The 22,799-nt window shown below is 38.6% G+C and overlaps 1 protein-coding gene across 1 annotated transcript in view; it reads left to right on the plus strand.

The window, feature by feature from the left end:
• The window catches only part of LOC124774910 (adenylyl cyclase 78C-like), a 723,787-nt gene that overhangs the window by 697,292 nt on the left and 3,696 nt on the right, over nucleotides 1–22,799 (plus strand). Inside the window, exons 18-21 of the mRNA XM_047249584.1 lie at nucleotides 4,610–4,716; nucleotides 5,176–5,290; nucleotides 8,221–8,366; nucleotides 20,669–20,879. Coding sequence (XP_047105540.1) covers nucleotides 4,610–4,716; nucleotides 5,176–5,290; nucleotides 8,221–8,366; nucleotides 20,669–20,879 — 579 coding nt within the window. The remainder of the gene's footprint in view (nucleotides 1–4,609; nucleotides 4,717–5,175; nucleotides 5,291–8,220; nucleotides 8,367–20,668; nucleotides 20,880–22,799) is intronic.

Genomic DNA, 22,799 nt, shown 5'->3' on the forward strand with positions numbered 1-22,799 from the left:
CTCAGCAAGCATCCTATCACACTTCCCTGCGGCACACCCGAAGTTACTTCTACATCTGATGATGACATTCCACCCAAGATAAAATGCTGTGCCTCGCTACCAAAAAGTCCTCAGTCCAGTCACTAATTTAATTTTATTCCCCATATGATTTTACTTTCTACAATAAGCATAAGTGTATTACTGAGTCAAATGCATTTCAGAAACCAAGAAGTACTATATATACCTGTCTGCCTTGATCCAGAGCTTTCAGTATGTCATGTTGAGAAAAATGCAAGTTGAGATTCACATGATGAATGTTTTTTGGAATCAATGCTGGTTGGCATTGAGGAGGTCATTGTGTTCAAGATACCTCATTATGTTTAAGCTCAGAATATGCTCTAAGAGTCTACAACAAATCGATGTCAAGGATATTGGACAGTAGTTTTGTAGATCATTTCTACTATTATTCTTGTCAATGGTTGTGACCTATGCTGTTTTGCAAGAACTGGGCGTGGTTTTTTGCTCAAGGCATCTATGTTATATTATAGTATAACTCAGCCACAAATTCAGACTCTGACAGGGATTTCTTTGAGCCCTGGAGCTGTGTTCAATTTAATGATTTCAGCTGTTTCTCAACATCACTAACATTAATACTTATTTCATTCATCTTGTCAGTGGTATGAGCATTAAATTGGGGCAGTTGTACTGAGTTTTCCTGTATAAATGAACATTTGAAAATGGACTTAAGCATTTCAGCTTTTGCTTTGCTACTCTCAGTTTCAGTTTCTTACACACCCATGATTGACTGGACACCAACTTTGGTGCCACTAACAGGCTTTACATAATATCAAAATTTCTTTGGGTTTTGTGAAATATCATTTGACAGTATTCTGCCATGGTAGTTACTTGTAGTTATTTGTGATTCTTGAGCAGAGTTCCATTATTACCATCTAAAATTTACTGCAGAACTCAATTAGTCTATATGTCATAGCAGGCTTTCTCAATGTAATCCAATAAAAAAAGTTTTCTTGGGTGATCAGCCGAGTGGTGGCATCATTCTGTCTCCTCGACATTTCAATGAGTTTTGTATCCATTCACCTGAGGATGATGGGCACAAAATTCATTAAAATGTTGTGGCAAGATGACACCACCATTTGGCTGATCACCTGAGACAATTTTACCACTCAGTTAGTCTTTCTCCTCTCTCATTCCTACTGCCAAGTCCATATTCTTCAGCAACCCTTTCTTGTATTTCTTCCCCTACAACCACATGCCAATCCCCCACAGTTATCAGGTTTTTGTATTCCTTCACATACGGAATTGACCAATCAGTATCCTCACATAAGGACTCTGTCTCTTCATGTTCTGCTTGCAAGGTTGGCATGTATTCTTGAACTATCATTGTTGGCGTTGGTTTGTTGTTGAATCTGAAGAGAACAACCCTGTCACTGAGCTGTTCCCAGTAGCTCACCCAGTGCCCTACTTTCCTATTCATAATGAATCCTACTCCTGTTACATCATTTTCTGCCACTGTTGATATTGCCCTATATTCATGTGACCGTAATTACTTATCTTCTTTCCATTTCATGTCACTGGCCCCTATTATAACTAGACTGAGTCTTTCATTTCCCTTTTCAAGTTCTCTTTCTTTCCTAATGTGTTCAAATTTGTGACTTTCCATCCTCTGACATATAGAATGTTATTCTACCTTTTTTCATGGTCTTCTCCCACTTGGCAGTCCCATACAAGAAATCCTAGTGGTGAATTAATGCATAATCTTTTGCCAGTGGAGTGATCGTCACAACACTTCTTCAATTACAGGTCACATGTCCTATGGATACACATTATGAGTCTTTAATGCAGTGGTTTCCATTGCAATCTTCATCCTCATGCTGATGATCATTGCTGATTCTTCAGCCTTTAGAGGCAGTTTCCCACCCCAAGGGCAAGAGAATCTATGTCTGCTCCTCTGCACATCTTTGACAAGGCCATTGGCAGAACAAAGGTGACATCTTATACTGGAAGTATTTGGCCTCCATTGTTCATGTTTCAGTCACTAGGTATATTATAATTTTCTGGGGAGGGGTCTGAGAGAACTAATCTACTCAAAGCTTTTAGACTTCAAAGAAAAAAAGGCCATCCGAACCATGGAGCTAAAAAGAAACAACACTACAAATCCTTATTTGAAAAACTAAATCTAATGTCCAGACACAAGCGCACACACACACACACACACACACACACACACACACACACACACAAAGAGAACCCCACAACTTTTTAAGGGAAAGTGCTTCTTGCATTTACATTAGACTAGACATAGAGCAAGTTCCATGTTACCTAGCCACAGACAATACCTGTATTATATAAACTTTTAATGATAAGCTTGTAATATAACACCTGGCTGTAGGAAGTAATACATGTATTATTACCATAGATTAAGTTTATATACAGATTTGGAATCAACAAGTCAAATATGTCACAATCTTTGATTATATGAAGTATAGTGATTGATAATAAAAACTTGATTTGATTTAATTTCGTTTGGCACTCAACATTGAAAAGTTTTTATGAACTTATAGTGACTTTTCTTATGTTGTACAGACCTCAGAGGGTCAAAGCCTTAAAATGTTAGTTAAGTCATATGCTGGCTCCTAGTGACCAAGTTCATGCAGTGACAAATTTGTTGAGACAGTTTCAAAGAAGCGTAGACTGACATTTATCCATAATTATTGTGCTAAAGTAATGTGTTGTTAAGTAAGTGAATTCTTTTGGCCTAGACCGAACCCTACTCTAAAACACTTGGGGTGTCAATGTCAGTTTCTGAAATAACAAAAAAGACTTTTTTCATTTGTGATGTCTGAAGCACAAGCTTAGTTTTAGTTTTTATAAAGATATTCAGACATTAAATACAATAAAGACATATTTTCATTGCTGTCTGTTGGCAAAACCAGTGACTAGGAATAACATTGCTCAGTACAGAATCGTTGTCTTAACTTAAGCAATTGACATACTTCTTGTGACGTATGGTACATACAAATTTACAGTGAAACTCTATGTTTTTCTAAATTCACTTAATGATAATTTTGATATGTTTTTGAAACAACAGAAGTACCAATGAAATGCAAATGAAGCATTTATGTTCCACAGATCATTTACATGGTAACTCGTAATGATGTGGGGTGTGTCACTAAACATTCACATTGCAAATTAATTTGTAAATATGTCTGTGTACTGAAGATTTATAAGTCATAAGTCTCTTTTTAATTGTTGTTATTAAATATACAGAAATGAGATAGTAATTCCTCTCACCACCTTTTACACAATACAATATTAGAAATTCTTCAACAGAATAGAAGGAGTTGTGAAGGAGAAACCATTTTAGTTCATTTTCAAATTTTCCTATTCTGTGTGTAAGACAAATTATATCACTGGATCAGAGACCAAAAATTTTAGTTGCAACAGTATGCACCCCTTTTCTGTGCTAAAGACAACCTTAAAGTTGAGTAATTATTTGATTCATTTTTCCTCTGGTATTATAATTATGTACAACAGTGTTCATTTTGAATTGCAGTGAATTATTTACAGCAAACTTCATGTGGGAATAAATATTTTGTGAGGCAGTAATCAGAATGCCCAACTCCTTAAACAAATGTCTACAAGATGATTGTGGCTGAACCCCACATATTATTCTTACAGCATATTTTTGAGCAATGAAGACTTTCTTTCTTAAAGATGTATTACCCCAGAACATTATTCCAAATTACATTAATGAATGAAAATATCAAAATATGTCAACCCACTGATTCATCTCTCCCCAAGATTTGCAATGATTCTAAGTGCAAATGTGGCTCAACTATGCCGTTTTTAAGAATTTTGAAATGAGCTTTGTCCAATTTAAATTCTCATCAATAGGGATGACTAAAATGTTTGAAGCTTCAACCCTGTTTATTGTTTTCTCACTGTGAGTTACACCTCTAGATGCCAGAAAACCAGTCAATGACATTTTTACCACTTATAAAATAACTAATTCTGCTTGTAGTATTTTAGATGGAAAAACATTTACATATATGAGGAACAGTGGTGGACCTTAGATTGATCCTTGGCGAAATCCACATGTGATTTCTCCAACGTCAGAGGAATCTCCTCTGATTACATTGACTGAATTATTAAGCATAACTTTCTAAATTCTTTTGGTTAGATGTGACATTATCCTTTGGTTGGCTTGATTGTGCAAGCAACATGATGAATTCTGTAGATAATCAGCTAAAGAGACCTTTTTCCAAGAGATCTTTGGAGTAGAAAGTGAGAGGTGAAGAGTTAGGTAGCCCTACTGCAAATTTAAGTCTAACAAGGGGAGGGCTGCTGAATGCCGAATTGGTATCACATTTTTCCTTGAGACCCTTTAACTTCTGGCATCACTACACTTCAACATCACATAGATACTGATTTTCATTGCTTCACCCAAAGAGATAATCTGTTTGAAAGTTTGGCACAATTCTTCTATTCAGTTTACCAACCACCCATTGCTTCTCATAACAAGTGACTAGTTATGTATTCCTCAGCCATGTATTTGCAGTAATATCATGTCATAATTTATTGCTGTTTCATCTGTCTGTGTTTTTTACAGCTGACTTTGATGAGCTCTTAGATGAACCGCGATTCAAGTGCATTGAGAAAGTCAAAACAGTTGCATCTACTTATATGGCTGCTTCTGGTCTAAACCCCACTCACAAGGTATCACAATCAGTTTTGCTTTCAGACTGTATCATTTGTGCATTTCAGGTTGCTTGCTAGTATCACATATATTTCAAAAAAGTTAAAACACCAAGAACCATAACACAGACTTGGTTTATATTTGCCTTATTATGAGTACACAGCATTTTGTTTCAGTATTTGTATGATTCTCCATCAGTATAGTTTAGACAGACTCATAGTAAGTTTTTTTAATCCCAAAATCTGTGTCCTTTATGTTATGTATAATCTGAGTTACGAAATATTTCAGGAGATGTTAATACTTGATAATGCTATAAAAATTTATTTACAATGTTGTAAATGCACGTACTTTCAAAGACACATAGTTTTATAAATGTACAAATTAATATTGCAAAGAATAACATGATGTAATAAAACAGTTCCAGTATATTCTGTCTTAAATATGAAAGAACATATGTTTATTAACTTTTTTGTGTACAGCCAGATGAAGATGAACTGGAACATCTGTGTGCCCTTGTAGATTTTGCTCTAGCAATGAAGCAACGTCTTGATGATGTTAACAAACATTCCTTCAATAACTTCCATCTCAGAGTTGGTATGTATTGCTTTTGGGCACATTGTGTAAATGTTGTCAAAATATTTGTCATTCAATTAACTTGTTTCTTTAATTTTGATTGTTAATTTATAATGTGTATTGACTTCTATATTGTGATTGATATTGTTCCATCTGAACAGAATAGAATTCAAGTAAGGAATATTTTAGTGGAATAAGCTTGTGTGCAAAGATCACTAGCAGGGACAATACAGATTGTACAGTCAGTGAAAGAAATGTATGAGAACATCATATTCACAAAAAATGAAGTTGTAATGCTTGCAACTGAATCATTGCTGCCAGTCATTGTTTGATTCTTGGACTTTTCCCTCTCATCATAGCCTATGTCCTCACATTTTACAATTCCCTCAGCTATAATTTATCTGTTTTCACCCATCTAGAAAGCTGTAGCACTCTCTTGCCACCCCATCCCCCCTCCACCTCCGCCTACCCCTATGACGATATTGACACATTGTGGTATGGACTCCATAGAACATTAGCAGTATTGGAGAACCATTATAGCTGTTAAATTACCACTCACCACTCTCAGAGATTGATCAGAGCTGTGTCCAAAGTACGCACATATTGATTTATGGCATCACAGGTGTGTTCAATAACAGTGAAGGCAAGGGCCTTGAAGGATTGGAAGAGTAGGGGGGGGGAGAGGGCATGGGGCGCATAAAACCCAATGGCCAGTACACTGCTTTGCAAAATCCTAGTTATGCTAATTGATGCTACAGCATATCTGCATGACACTGTTATTCATTTCTCAGATGCTTATTTCCTATGGGTGTCAGTAATAGAGCAAGCAGGTGAAGCCAGTGATATTTGTTATGCTTTGTGTTTCACTCTACCTATTCTCAAGAACAATGGACTGGGACCTACTGTATGAAGCCAAGTGGTATAGTGCACAGCTTTTAGACCATGGTAAATTATGTAGCCACTTTTGAGCAATTAGGAAACTGAAACTAAGTAAGCAACACTGAAGTTGTATGAGAAGGTAATAAACTCTAAATAAGCTACATTGAAATTTAAAATGCTGCAAACAGAAATTAAATTGTTTGTAGTAAAGTTACAGAAACAAGATAGAGTAAACAACTGCAATAAAACTGCACCAAAAAGTTTTCAGCAGTTCTTGGCATAAGCAGTAACTCACACATTAATAGTTCCTGTGCTATTTATATATTAAAACATAACAGGTGAATATAATAATCACCAACTCTTACACTATCAATTAATAGCATACCCAGGCTAGTAACAGGAACAACAAGTACACTGATCGACCAGAACATTATGACCACCTACCTAATAGCCAGTATGTCCATCGGTCGCCGGATAGAGTTGGTACCACATCTGCACACACAAGTCACCTCTAATGCTCATAAATTCCAGGGGGGGGGGAATGAGCTGATGAGCTGTGATGCCGCGATCAATCACATCTCACAGATGTGTTCGATCGAGCTCAGATCTGGCAAGTTGGTGGACCAGCACATCAACTGGAACTTGCCACTGTGTTCCTCAAACCACTCCATCACACTCCTGGCCTTGTGACATGGTGCATTATCTTGTTAAAAAATACCACTGCCATTGGGAAATGTGATCATCGTGAAGGGGTGTATTTAGTCTGCAACCAGTGTAAGATATTCCTTGGCCATCATGGTGCCTTGCATGATCTCCACTGGACCCACAGATACCCATGTGAATGTTACCCAGAGCATAATAGAGCCACCACCAGCTTGTCTCAGCCCTGCAGATGTCAAGGAGCTGTTCCCCTGGAAGACGATGGATTAGCACCCTCCCATCGACACGATGAAGGAGGTACCAGGATTCGTCAGACCATACAATGCTCTGCCATGCCAGTATCCAGAGCTGATCATCACATGCCCATTTCAGTCATAGTTGCCTATGTCATGGTGTTAACATTGGCACAAGCACGGGTCATCAGCTCTGGAGGCTCATCGTTAGGAGTATTTGGTGCAGAGTGTGTTCAGACACACTTGTACTCTGCCCAGCACTAAAGTCTGATGTTAGTTCTGCAGCAGTTCACCATCTGTCCTGTTTTACCAGTCTGCCCAGCTTATTATGTCTGACATCCGTAATAAAAGATGGCCACCCAACCCCACAATGTCTGGACGTGGTTTCCCCTTCATTATGCCACATGTTGGAGACACTCACCACAGCACTCCTCCAATACCCGACAAGTCATGCAGACTCCAAAATGCTCATGCCAAGTCTCTGGGTCACCACAGTCTGCCCATGGTCAAAAGCAGATAGATTGCACGCCTTCCCATTCTACACATGGCCAGCCCGCTCACCATTACTACGTGCACAGTGCGTGTGTCTGACTAGCAGTTATTCGTCATCAGGTGGTGCTGCTATCACCTGGAAAGCTTTATATCAATAGTAGGTCAATGTTCATAATGTTCTGGCTGATCAGTATGTACTGTACTGAAATTACTCACTCACTTCATTAGAAACTTATTAAGCCATGTCTTTCCACTGGTTTTCACACATTTCTCACCACTTTTCATTGTAAAGCAGGTTTTGGTAAATCATTAATTTCATTAGTTTATTATTCCTCTACTACTTGTGAAAGCAGATCTTTACTAGTCACGGATCTGTGCTAGTCAGGATTTGCAATAATTATTTAGGATGATTCATCCTTTTCAAGTCTCATCACAAACAGTGAGATGCCTTTAGTACAAGCTTGAATTCAAAATGGATCACTCAGTATGTAAGATCAAAATATTTGTGTGTGTGTGTGTTGTCTTCCAACAGTCTACTCAAATATTCCTGGATTTTGATTATTTTCTGCAATGCAAGGAACTATTGTTGATCAATAATCAACTGTTTGCACAGAAAATAGTTACAAATAGTGTGGGACTACCATAACAACAATCAGTTAAATTATGTTTATTTTGAATGTTTTGCAGGTATCAGTTGTGGTCCTCTTGTAGGAGGTGTTATTGGTGCTCGAAAACCTGTTTTTGATATCTGGGGAAATACTGTAAACGAAGCTTCTAGGATGGACTCTACAGGAACGATGGGACAGATACAAGCACCCAAAGAAACTGCAATGGTAAGAGCAACATCAATTTTTTAAATTAATGTATGCTTCAGCAAATTTCTGATGTAATATAACTGCAAGAGTATGATTATAATGTATTGTGTTCTGTGGCAAAAAGAAAAGAAAGAAACATTTAAATACAGTTCCATTTGATTCTCTTTCTCTCCCTGCAATTACAAGCATACTCTGAGATAACTTTAAGTGCTGGGGCCACAATACCGCTTATTGCACCACATATTGAGATTTTTTCAAATGACAACATATTTCTCATTGACAACATTTTTTATTATAATTCTCACAATTGCAATTTTGACCTTGGATCCTTTTCAAGTTGTTACAGATGCAATTAATATATACAGCAAGGTTAGAGATACCACTTAGAAAAATACGTACATGTTTCACTATACATCCATGAAAATTCATGGTTAAAATGGTGTGAGACTCTATGGTTCGTGTTATCATTCATTGTATACACCATCTGTATAAAGTATAAAATACACCATCTCATTACGAGAATACATAAAAAAACAAGCAGATAAACATAGCTCTCTTAACTGACTTTATCAGTATGCAACAGAAGGGATTAAAATCTCTTGAAACTAGATTCTTGCTTGCTGCATATGTCAGCAATGAACACCATATTGGTCAAAACAGGTGAGAATCAGCTTCAGTGTATTAACATCACTTCCAAGTACTACATTTAAGATGCATGCAGGTTTCTTGATACAAAAGATTTGGTAGCGTAGGGCGTAAGGTAAGCTTAAGGTTAGGGGAAATGGGGACCATCCAAATTTTATTAACACTGGTACAAAACACACATATCCACAAACTAGAAAATCCATTAAAAAGTTCCTGTATTACATAATTTTCCCGACTGTATATAATATTTCATGTATTGTATTACTTAAAGGATGGATATAAAGTACAGTGACATGCAGCATCATGCCACAAAAAACCATGTATTGTAAATACATACCTATTAGTCACACATAAAAGTACAGCCACTAAATTGAATCATCATCAGAGTCAAACACTTCATGACCATGCAGAGACACAAAATGCCTTCATATACTTACATAACTTCTCATAATGCCTGCCCCTGGTAGCTGAGTGGTCATTGTGACAGAACGTCAATCTTAAGGGCCTGGGTTCGATTCCTGGCTGGGTCGGAGATTTTCTCCGCTCAGGGACTGGGTGTTGTGTTGTCCGAATCATTATCATTTCATCCCCATCAGCGTGAAAGTAGCCAAAGTGGCATCAAATCGAAAGACTTGCAAGCAGTGATCGGTCTACCTAACGTGAGGCCCTGGTCACAAGACTTCTCATACTATAAGTAATAAAATGGCATAGAAATATTGAACACATAATGAGAGTGAGGTACTGATAACAGTTACAAGGAGCATTCAACTAATGTTCACCATTTTTTGAAAGTCTGAATTGAAGTTGTCTAGAAATATTCTATTAAATATGCATTTGTTCATTTAAGGGATCTTTAGTGCGAGTCTTGAGATGATCTAAATTTACATTTCCTCCAAAATGTTCATGGTTCTGCCCTTCTGTATTAAGTACAAAATTCCCCTTCTGTATACTATCAGCATTATGTTTATTCTTTGTAAGGCAAATACCAAACATGCAAGTGCTGATATCCATTTGCCTATTATGTCGCTGATATGTCCCTTAAAACGGCCTTGCTGTGCTGGTACTGCGAACGGCTGAAAGCAAGGGGAAACTACGGCCGTTATTTTTCCCGAGGGCATGCAGCTTTACTGTATGATTAAATGATGATGGCGTCCTCTTGGGTAAAATATTCCGGAGGTAAAATAGTCCCCCATTCGGATCTCCGGGCGGGGACTACTCAGGTGGACGTCGTTATCAGGAGAAAGAAAACTGGCGTTCTACGGATCGGAGCGTGGAATGTCAGATCACTTAATCGAGCAGGTAGGTTAGAAAATGTAAAAAGGGAAGTGGATAGGTTAAAGTTAGATATAGTGGGAACTAGTGAAGTTCGGTGGCGGGAAGAACAAGACTTCTGGTCAGGTGAATACAGGGTTATAAATACAAAATCAAATAGGGGTAATGCAGGAGTAGGTTTAATAATGAATAGGAAAATAGGAATGCGGGTAACCTACTACAAACAGCACAGTGAACGCATTATTGTGGCCAAGATAGATACGAAGCCCACACCTACTACAGTAGTACAAGTTTATATGCCAACTAGCTCTGCAGATGACGGGGAAATTGAAGAAATGTATGATGAGATAAAAGAAATTATTTAGATAGTGAACGGTGACGAAAATTTAATAGTCATGGGTGACTGGAATTCGAGAGTAGGAAAAGAGAGAGAAGGTAATGTAGCGGGTGAATATGGATTGGGGGAGAGAAATGAAAGAGGAAGTCGTCTGGTAGAATTTTGCACAGAGCATAACTTAATCATAGCTTGGTTTAAGAATCATGAAAGAAGGTTGTATACATGGAAGAACCCTGGAGATACTAATAGGTATCAGATAGATTATATAATGGTAAGACAGAGATTTAGGAACCAGGTTTTAAATTGTAAGACATTTCCAGGGGCAGATGTGGACTCTGACCACAATCTATTGGTTATGACCTGTAGATTAAAACTGAAGAAACTGCAAGAAGGTGGGAACTTAAGGAGATGGGACCTGGATAAACTGAAAGAACCAGAGGTTGTACAGAGTTTCAGTGAGAGCATAAGGGAACAATTGACAGGAATGGGGGAAAGAAATATGGTAGAAGAAGAATGGGTAACTTTGAGGGATGAAGTAGTGAAGGCAGCAGAGGATCAAGTAGGTAAAAAGATGAGGGCTAGTGGAAATCCTTGGGTAACAGAAGAAATATTGAATTTAATTGATGAAAGGTGAAAATATAAAAATGCAGTAAATGAAGCAGGCAAAAAGGAATACAAATGTCTCAAAAATGAGATCGACAGGAAGTGCAAAATGGCTAAGCAGGGATGGCTAGAGGACAAATGTAAGGATGTAGAGGCTTATCTCACTAGGGGTAAGATAGATACTGCCTACAGGAAAATTAAAGAGACCTTTGAGGAAAGAGAACGATTTGTATGAATATCAAGAGCTCAGATGGAAACCCAATTCTAAGCAAAGAAGGGAAAGCAGAAAGGTGGAAGTAGTATATAGAGGGTCTATACAAGGGCTATGTACTTGAGGACAATATTATGGAAATGGAAGAGGATGTAGATGAAGATGAAATGGGAGATACAATACTGCGTGAAGAGTTTGACAGAGCACTGAAAGACCTGAGTCGAAACAAGGCCCCCGGAGTAGACAACATTCCATTGGAACTACTGACGGCCGTGGGAGAGCCAGTCCTGACAAAACTCTACCATCTGGTGAGCAAGATGTATGAAACAGGCGAAATACCCTCAGACTTCAAGAAGAATATAATAATTTCAATCCCAAAGAAAGCAGGTGTCGACAGATGTGAAAATTACCGAACTATCAGTTTAATAAGTCACTGCTGCAAAATACGAACACGAATTCTTTAAAGACGAATGGAAAAGCTAGTAGAAGCCGACCTCGGGGAAGATCAGTTTGGATTCCATAGAAATACTGGAACACGTGAGGCAATACTGACCTTACGACTTATCTTAGAAGAAAGATTAAGGAAAGGCAAAGCTACATTTCTAGCATTTGTAGACTTAGAGAAAGCTTTTGATAATGTTGACTGGAATACTCTCTTTCAAATTCTGAAGGTGGCAGGGGTAAAATACAGGGAGCGAAAGGCTATTTACAATTTGTACAGAAACCAGATGGCAGTTATAAGAGTCGAGGGACATGAAAGGGAAGCAGTTGTTGGGAAGGGAGTAAGACAGGGTTGTAGCCTCTCTCCGATGTTATTCAATCTGTATATTGAGCAAGCAGTAAAGGAAACAAAAGAAAAATTCGGAGTAGGTATTAAAATTCATGGAGAAGAAATAAAAACTTTGAGGTTCACCGATGACATTGTAATTCTGTCAGAGACAGCAAAGGACTTGGAAGAGCAGTTGAACGGAATGGATAGTGTCTTGAAAGGAGGATATAAGATGAACATCAACAAAAGCAAAACGAGGATAATGGAATGTAGTCGAATTAAGTCAGGTGATGCTGAGGGAATTAGATTAGGAAATGAGACACTTAAAGTAGTAAAGGAGTTTTGCTATTTGGGGAGCAAAATAACTGATGATAGTCGAAGTAGAGAGGATATAAAATGTAGAATGGCAATGGCGAGGAAAGCGTTTCTGAAGAAGAGAAATTTGTTAACATCAAGTATAGATTTAAGTGTCAAGAAGTCATTTCTGAAAGTATTTGTATGGAGTGTAGCCATGTATGGAAGTGAAACATGGACGATAAATAGTTTGGACAAGAAGAGAATAGAAGCTTTCGAAATGTGGTGCTACAGAAGAATGCTGAAGATTAGATGGGTAGATCACATAACTAATGAGGAAGTATTGAATAGGATTGGGGAGAAGAGAAGTTTGTGGCACAACTTGACCAGAAGAAGGGATCGGTTGGTAGGACATGTTCTGAGGCATCAAGGGATCACCAATTTAGTATTGGAGGGCAGCGTGGAGGGTAAAAATCGTAGAGGGAGACCAAGGGATGAATACACTAAGCAGATTCAGAAGGATGTAGGTTGCAGTGGGTACTGGGAGATGAAGAAGCTTGCATAGGATAGAGTAGCATGGAGAGCTGCATCAAACCAGTCTCAGGACTGAAGACCACAACAACAACAATGTCCCTTAAACCTACTATTTAAAGAGTATCCTGTCTGTCCAACATAGTACTTCAGACATTCGCCACACTGCATCTTATAGAAGCCTAATTTAGTTAAGATTCACTTTTGTTATTTTACATTGGATTAGCTTCTGTAGGTGTTATTTATTTGGAAACTAATTCCTACTTTTGTGTTCTTAAATATTCACACAAGTTTTTCCAAAATGGCTCCAAGGTATGGAATGTGATAAACTACCTTTTCTTTTATGTGATGTGATTTTTAGTATTCATAATTTCCCGCCAGTAGTGTGTTGGAGAAAAATGTGATTGGCATCCATGCATACATCTGTGTTTTATGTGTAACTGCTGTAAGTTTCATTATTGTATGTATGTTAGTTATTGTTCAGTGTTGTATTGAGTAGACCATTGTGTCGCACAGTTTGCGAATTTCGAGATGGCAGAGTTAGAGGTGCAATGCGTCTGCTCTAAACTTTGTGTGAAACTCAAGGAAACCTTTACAGAGACACATCAAATGATGAAGGAATTCCATGGTGATGAGTGCTTAAGCCATACGTAGTGTTACAAATGGTTCATGTGGTTTAAAAATGGCCAGACAGAAGTTAAAGGTGACCGTTGTTCAGGCCACCCTTCAACATCTGTTGACGGCACTCATCTCAGGAATGTCAACGAACTTTTGTGTGCCAATCGAAGTCTGACTGTCGAAGAGATTGCAGAAGAATGTAACATTTCAGTTGGATCATGTCATGAAATACTGACACAGCATTTTGGAATGCATCATGTTGCTGCTAAGTTCATCCCATGCTCATGAGTCAAGAGCAAAAGACTTTTGCCTCGCAATCTGTGAAGAGCTTTTGGATTGCATGAAAGAGAATGAGATGTTCCTTAAGAGAATCAGAAGGTTCAATATTCACAATGGGCTGGGAAAGGTTCTCCATCATAAAAAAACTCATCTGGTCATATCAAATGTCAAAGCCATGCTGATAGTTTTCTTTGACTCTGAAGGATTAGTTTATCATGAATTCATGCCACAGGGAGAAACTGTTAATTGATGGTACTATTGGGATGTGTTGATGCCTGTGAGAAAATGTGAGAAGGAAATGGTGTGAAATGTAGTGAGACAGTTCATGACTCTTGCATCATGATATTGCACCCACACCTTCATCACTGTCGGTGCGTGACTATTGCACAAAAAACCAAATCACTGTGCTGCCTCATCCTCCGTACTCTCCAGACCTGGCCTCTATGGACTTTTTTAAATTCCAAAGCTGAAAATCCAACTGAAAGGACAAAGATTTGCAATGATAGATGAAAAAAAGAAAATTTGCAGACAGCACTTTGCACGATCCAGCAAGAGGCGTACCAAGATCGCTTCTGAAAGCGGGAACAGTGTTTGGAGTGGTGTATCAATTGTGGAGGAGCATATATCAAAGGAGACCATGCACAATAAATAATAGGTAAGTGGGGAAAAATTTTGTGGACAAAGTATTAGAATTTTTTGAACAAACCTCGTTATTTTAATATGGTTACTTCTTTCTGAATTACTGTGATAATGACAAAAGTGTTTCCATAACTTAACATGAATCTGCAATCTCAATGATTGTAAAATGCCTGTCACCCTAAACAAGTTGTTGAACATTACAAATGTAGTTGTCTGTGATGCTGGTGTGGGTCGGCAATCATGGCCCTCATTCTCGACATTGCTCACAGCTCTGCATGAATGCCTTGTGCCATGCAGACACTGAATTTTTCAATCACATTTACATTTGCTCATACATCGATACTCTGAAACCACTGTGAAGTGTATAACTGTACCAGGTATTAGGACTTTTTCCCATTCCATTCACATATTGAGTGCAGCAAGAGTGACTGTTTAAATGCCTCTGTGTGAACTGTAATTGATCTAATCTTGTCCTCACCACTTGAGCGGGAGAGACACTATAGTTTGTAGTACGAGGGCTATCCACAAAGTACATTACATTTTGGAATTAAAAATAAATATAGTATTGGAAATTTTTTTTATTATATACATATGAAAGCGACACTTAAATACTACTTTTCTACATAGTTACCATTTAAATTATGGCACTTATCATAGCAATGGACGAGCCTGGAAATTCCTTCGTCGTAAAATTCGGCCACCTGCGCCTTCAACCACGTGGTTACCTCTTCTTGAAGCTGTGCGTCGTCATCAAAACGCTGCATAGCCAACCACTTCTTCATTGCTGGGAATAAGTGGAAGTCGCTCGGTGCCAGGTCGGGACTGTACGGCGGATGAAGAAACAACTCCCACTTAAAAGATTCGAGAACTTCACGAGTGGCATTTGCCGTGTGGGCCGGGGCGTTGTCGTGAATCAGCAAGATCTTTGAGCCCCACTTTCCCCTGCGCTTGAATGTATTGCTCCTCTGAGGCTTGTGCAGAGTTTGGCAATACCTTTGAGAGTTTATTGTAGTGCCTCTTTCCAGGAAATCCACAAAAATCACACCTTTTCTGTCCCAAAAGACAGTCGCCATCACTTTCCTTGCCGACATTGTCTGCATGCATTTCTTGGGTTTTTGGGGGGAATTTGTGTGCCCCCACTGCATTGACTGCAATTTTTGTCTCGCAGTTCACATGCTTAACCCATGTTTCATCACCAGTAACAATGCGTTCGAGTAATGAGTCGCCATCTTTCTCGTAAGCGTCCAAAAACGTTAACGCTGCAGCCATTCGCTGATTTTTGTGAATCTCTGTCAAGATTTTTGGTATCCATCTTGCACAAAACTTGTGGTATCCAAGCTTTTTGATAATGATTTCGCGCAACAAACTTTGTGAAATTTGTGGAAAACTCATAGAGAGTTCCGTTATTGTGAAATTACGGTTTTCACAGACCACGGCATCGACTTTTTCGACAAATTTGGCAGTCTCTATGCTGGGTCTTCCACTTCGCTCTTTGCCGTGAACATTAGTTCGGCCATTTTTAAATTTTATGACCCATTGACGCACTCCACCTTCAGTGATTATGTTGTCCCCATACACTTCACAAAGCTGCCGATAGATTTCTATTGGTGTACAGTTATTTGCAGTCAGAAACCTTATTAAAGCACGCACTTCACACTTCGCGGCATTTTCAATTAACGCTGACATTTCAAACTGTCACAGTAGCTCAACAGAGTACAGCACGAACCTCTCACTAGCACGGCAGGATGCCGACTGAGCGGCAGAATGCCATGACACCAAGATGGCCGCGCTAGCCCCGCCCCTAATGGACACAAACGAAAACGTAATGTACTTTGTGGATAGCACTTGTATATTCCTTGAGTCATCCTTTAAAACCAATTCTTGTGAAACTTTGTAAGTAGGCTTCTCTGGATAGTTTACACCTATCTTCAAGAATCTGCCATTTCAGTGCCTTCAGCATCTCCATGACACTCTCCCATGGGCCAGGCAAACATGTAACTATTTGTATTGCCCATCTCTGTATATGTTCCGTGTCTCCTCTTAGTATCTTTTGGTGTGGTCCCACACATTTGAGCAATATTTTAGGATGGGTTACACAAGTGACTTGTAAGCATACAGTTTATTCCATTCCATGATGGGCTGAAAGGCACAGCAACCATTTTCCATAATTAGATAGAGAGACAGTCACAGATGAAAAGTTATGTTTATTACAAATATCTCATTTCAAATGGTTAAGGCTTCTTCAGATTTTCTACAAGAAAATAAAAACCGAAAAGATAAAAACGGGGCTGGTGGTTAATGTATGTAGGTAGGCATAAAGTGAAGGAAAGGGCACAAGAAAAATATCCAGAGCCACCAGGTGAAGTGCAGCATAGAGCCACACATACATTCAATGACCTGGATCCCAGGTGACTGAATGGTCTAATAGACAGCCACATTGAAAGTACAATACAGGGAAAAACCATGTTGCCTGCACTAATAGAGTGGTACATCAACAGAAGGTGCTAGTGTCAGTAAGGCTTAAACTCATGTAGGCATACTATTATAAAAAGAAGCAGCTACAAGCAGGATGTGAAAGTGATTAGACGGCACCCAAGTAGTAAAATTGTAATAGTACACTGCAGAGAAGAAGGAAAAAAATGAGATAAAATTAGATATATTTTATAATAGAAATATAAGAAGTCTGGTTATTACTGGCAAACTGATCATTCAGAAGCCCAAGTTAAATGTAGAGAAATTTCCATCTCTTTGAGTAAGTTCAGTTCCCACCCCACCCCACCCCCCCTTCCCAAAATGAAGTATATTTCAATTATTTCTGGTTGGAGGAAGGTGACAACTAGCTTTCAAGTGTTCAGCAAATGCTGGTGTGTGACCTGATCTTTTTTGTTCAATAAATGTTCACAGAATCTCATCTTGAACATCATTCCTCTTTGCCCAGTGTAAGATGCATCACACTCACTGCAATTAATCATGTATACCCCAGAACCATTACATTTGTCTCTATGTGGTTGTTTGTTATAAATATAATGCTTTGCAATTTGCTGATGTATATGCAATATTAATACGGTATTTTTTTTAAAGTGTGGCTGAGTCATACGAGATATTTCCTACAAAGGTGATTGTCACGAATCAGGAGATATTGGTTGGAGATGTAAGGAGCATGTTTTCATTTTGTGTAGTCTCCATTGTGTAAAATAGTCAACTGCCTCCAGGTTATAGCTGTTATTAATGGCAGTGTAGCTAAGATTAGACAGCCCTTTCTCTATGAAAGCTGGAGATAATGGCAGTTCGATAATGGCAGTTCACAAATCCAAAGAATCATAGCCTTAAAGAAAGCAAGTTTGTAGTGGACTGGGTGACAAGAGTAAACTTGTATCACCATGTCACTTGTAGTAGCTTTTCAGTAAATATCAAATAGTATACTACCTCCATTGAGTTACACCTGCAAATCTAAGTAGTTAAGTGTATTATATTTATCCATCAATTTGTGGGTGAATTCCATTTTGGGATGCAGTTTATTGAAGCCTTCTTCCAGCACTCTGGGATCATGCCTTGGTCCTTTAAGGATGATAAATATTTCATGGACATGTCAATGATAAAAAAGGACTTGTCTGGAATTCTCTTTGTTTTAATTCAGCGGCCAACAAATTTCAAAATTGTTATATTCATAATGAACAAATGAGCAATCATATACAGACAGATTTAACAGTTCAGGGGGATATATGATTAATTGCTGTGAGTGTGATGCATCTTGCATTGGGCAAAGAGGTATGATGTTCAAGACGCGATTCTGCAAACTTTTATCGAACAAAAAATGTCAGGTCATAAACCAATCAGCCTTTGCCGAACACTTGAAAGCTAGTCGTCACCTTCCTCTAACCTTAAATAATTTAAGTATACTTCATTTGGAAAAAGGGGGGGGGGGAGGACTGAACTTACTCAAAGAGATGGGAATTTCTCAACATTTAACTGGCAGTAAGGGTGGGCTTCTGAATGATCAGTCAGTCAGTAAGAACCAGACTTTTTATGACCTTATGAAACCTGTTTTAAAATCTGCGTAATTTTATACCAGGTTTTTTTCTTATTTTGTAGAGTACTATTGTGAGTATAGTACTCTGATTACTTTCATGCTTTTGGTTATTCTGGTCATATTTTATATTTCATATTTTGTATACACCCATTTGTAACCTCTTGGGATCCTTTGTTTGTATGGCAATGTTTGTTTTATTATATTTCTTAATCTTAGTTTCTTTTAATTTTCAAGAATTTTGAATTTTTCAACATCAGAGGAAATACTGTCTGAAACGTTATTTAAAAACTTGTAATTGCCCCTTCTTCACAAAAGCTAAACTATCTAGAAATAACTCTGAAATTGTAGGACGAAAGTTACAGACTAGTAAATCACAACGCAGAGACTTCACAAAAAATATGTACTTAAGTGCATGGAAGAGCTCTCAGTGGCTGTACTGTTTCCCTATGTTGACACATGCATCACCAGATTTCACTCTGTCACCTCTCTCATCATCAACAATGACATGAACAAGACAGTATGTTACACACACACACACACCAATACAGTCACTGATAGGAGACAGTTATACTTAAGACACCAGACATACAGGCCATCCAAGAAGCATCAATCAGAAAAGGCTCGCAGCTGACCATTAGCTACACAATTTCATTCTTCATGAGTTTATAATACTACTTAAGACAAATACTATAGGATACAGACTGCTGCAACTTGATCTGATTTCTGATTTCCAGACTGACTTCAGTTTTGCTTGTTTTACAAACTCGTCTATTTACTCAGTAACTGGAATCATAGCAAATACAAGGGCATATTGAAAAGCAGTGCCTCCAAATGTTTTATGTCAGAGCTCTTAAATCAATTGTTATTAACATTATCCATCTTTATTCTTCATGTCTCCGTATTTGCAGGCCTCTGCCACTGGAGGGTTCTGAATGGTATTGTGTAATGTAACCACAATGGAGCAAGAGAAACCACATGCTGTAATTGAGTTTTTAATTGGAAGAGTTCATCCACACATGAAGCACCCTCTCTTACAGCTTGACAATGCCAGAAAACACACGAGCACTGCTACATCTGCAGCACTTCGACACCTTGGGTTCACTGTCATTGATAATCCTCCATACAGTCCTGACTTGGCCTAATTTGATTTTCATCTGTTTCCATACTTACGTAACACATTTAAGTACTTTCATAGTGATGACACAAACAGAGGTGAGGCTGTGTCTCCATTAATAAAGTTAGGAGAAATATGTTTGACAACAGAGTAACTATGTTGGGAAATAAATATGTAGACATGAAGAATAAAGATTGTGAATGTTAATAACATATGTTTTATTTAAAAATCTTTAAGAGTTCTTATGTAAAAGATTCAAAGGCATCATTTTTCAATATGCCCTCATAAAAGAATATTAAAATATGTGAACTTCTGAAGCTAAATTTTTTCTCAGGCGTGCTTGTCAAGATAATAGACAGAAGTGGATTACATTCAAGAGGGGAAAAATAACCCTGTGGAAGCTCATTCACACTACAGTAAAACATCATTTTTTACATTCTCCCACATTTTACATTTTTCCGCTTTTTACATTAATTTTTGTCAGTCCCAACAGAAAGTTGTTTCAGTCATGATCTTCAAGTGATTCCCTTTATCAGTCCCTCTTTGCCCTTCTTCACCACTCGCTGAGGTTCTTACATTACAAGGAGGACGGAGGGAATCACATTTATTTGAAAAAATTGTGGATTTTCTTTGAGATTATGTTTTAGTGCTAGTTCATACTGAGAATCAATATTTTTTTATTATCTCAGTAACTAAATGGATAATGTAATATGCCCTGGTGCCTTTGATCAGAGTCAGAAATGTGAAAGCATTTCAATTTAGTGATGAGCTCATGCAAGAAAAGCTTTAGGCTAGTATAAGAAGATTTTACAAGTTACGTGTTGTGATTTATATTTATGTTTTCAACTGAGTTTTACATGTTAATAGTCTGCTGCTTAAATTTCACTGTTTTAAGAACCTTGACTTTACAGTGTTCTTATTTCTATGTTTGCCAGAAATATTAGTCTCCTTTTTTCACATTTAAATGATTTGTTACAGATACTGGAAGCTAGAGGCTACCAGGTACAACTCAGAGGGACAATAGCAGTGAAAGGTAAAGGTGATATGGAAACATACTATGTTCTTGGACGCCGTACGAGTAGATCTGCAACATTTACTAGGCAACCCAGCCAGTACAACAGTTTAGCTGCTGTTGTTTACGGAATGGTACAAGCAAGACGCCGCCAGACAATCCGTAAGGGAAACACATGTGAGTGTCAATTTTTCAGTTTATTCTGATTCTGCTGCTTTCTTTTCTGCATTGAAGTTAAGCAATATGTGGCTCCTAAGGCACTCATAATTGCTGGTATTTTTTTGTTGAGTTTCAGAGTAGAGCTTTTCTAAAGTTTTCCACAGTTTACTTTCCAACACATCATTTCTCTGTGTAATTTGTCTATTATTATGTCACTCTCATTTTTATGATAATGAAATCGACACCCTAGCTGCAAACAGGCATTGATATACATCGTGGGGGCCATGGGGAAAATGTGTACCCCGACAGGGACTCGAACTCGGGATCTCCTGCTTACATGGCAGATGCTCTATCCATCTGAGCCATCGAGGGCACAGAGGATAGTGTGCCTGCGGGTACTTATCCCTTGCACACTCCCTGTGAGACCCACATTCCCAACATGTCCAGAATTGTTACGATGTCTTCCTTCAATCCCAAACACTTGAGCACTTCTCAGGAGTAGGTCATACCAGCGTCCTATATGCGGTCTTTTCTACCAGTGCACCACTCTTTCATAAAATTCTCCCAATAAACCAAAGTCAACCATTTGCTTTCCCTACCACAGTTCTCACAAGCTCCTTTCACCTCACATTTCTGTGCAACATAAAGCTCGGATACTCCCTGCCCTGAAATGAGAAATGTCCTACCCACTAGCCTTCTTACCCCTCCCACAGTGGTATTCTGCCACCCACTGAATCTTCACAAAATCCTCATCCACCCCTATGCAACCCCTGCTCCCAGCCCCTTGTCTCATGGCTCACATCTTTGTAAAAGACCTAGATGCAAGACCTGTCCAGTACATCCTCCCACCATGACCTAGTCCAGTCTGATCACAAACATCACCTGTCCCACCAAAGGCAGGGCTACCTGTGAAACCAGTCATATGATCTATAAGTTAAGCTGCAACCATTGTGCTGCATTCTACATGAGCATGACAACCAACAAGCTGTCTGACCACATGAATGGTCACCAACAAACTGTAGCCAAGAAACAACTGGACCAACCTGCTCCTGAACATGCCACCCAACACATCATTTTTCATTTCAGTGACTGCTTCACAGCCTGTGCTATCTGGATCCTTCCCATGAATACCAGTGTTTGTGAATTGCACAGTTGGGAACTCTAACTGTAGTATATCCTACATTCCCACAACCCTCCTGGCCTCAACCTTCATTAGTCATTTTCCTTACCCATCTAGGCCCATCCCTGTTCCCATCCCAGCACTTACACAGTGCTCTATTCCATTAACGTATCCAGTATTTTCGCTTCTCTCACTTTCTGTTACCCCCTCTTGCTCCTCCACCCTCCATCTAGCTGCCCTACTCTCCACCTCATCCCTGCATACTCCCAACAGCACTTTATCATCCCCCATCCCTCCCCTGCTATTCCTGCTGCTCCCAGTCCCCTCCTTACCCCCATCCAGTTGCCACTCCCATAATTCGCTGCTACTTTCAGTCTGGCTCCAGCTGCCAGAGACTGCAATCATGTTCGTGTGTGTGTGTGTGTGTGTGTGTGTGTGTGTGTGTGTGTGTGTGTGTGTGTGTGTGTGTGTGTGTGTGTGTCTATTTCAAAAAAAAAGCCTTGTTGGCTGAAAGCTAACCTTCCAACAGCCTTTTTGTTATACCTTTCCATGACCCAACATCTCCGCTATATGTTGAGTAGCAACTATCTTTTCATAATATTGTTACAAAATAAAATGTGTGAGTGGATGAGTTTGATGGATCAGAAGTTGTTTTACTGTGTTACTTTTTGTCTAAACTACTATGTGAGAATATTGAGAAATGAAAATCTAAAACTTTACCAACTTTAAAGCTTTTATATATTACAAGACAATAGTAAGTGACTTGGACTATCATCACGAAAGGCTAATGTTGCAGTTTTTTATGACATTTTTGTGTT

The sequence above is a fragment of the Schistocerca piceifrons genome, chromosome 2 (genome assembly GCF_021461385.2).
Source record: "Schistocerca piceifrons isolate TAMUIC-IGC-003096 chromosome 2, iqSchPice1.1, whole genome shotgun sequence".
Taxonomy (NCBI): domain Eukaryota; kingdom Metazoa; phylum Arthropoda; class Insecta; order Orthoptera; family Acrididae; genus Schistocerca; species Schistocerca piceifrons.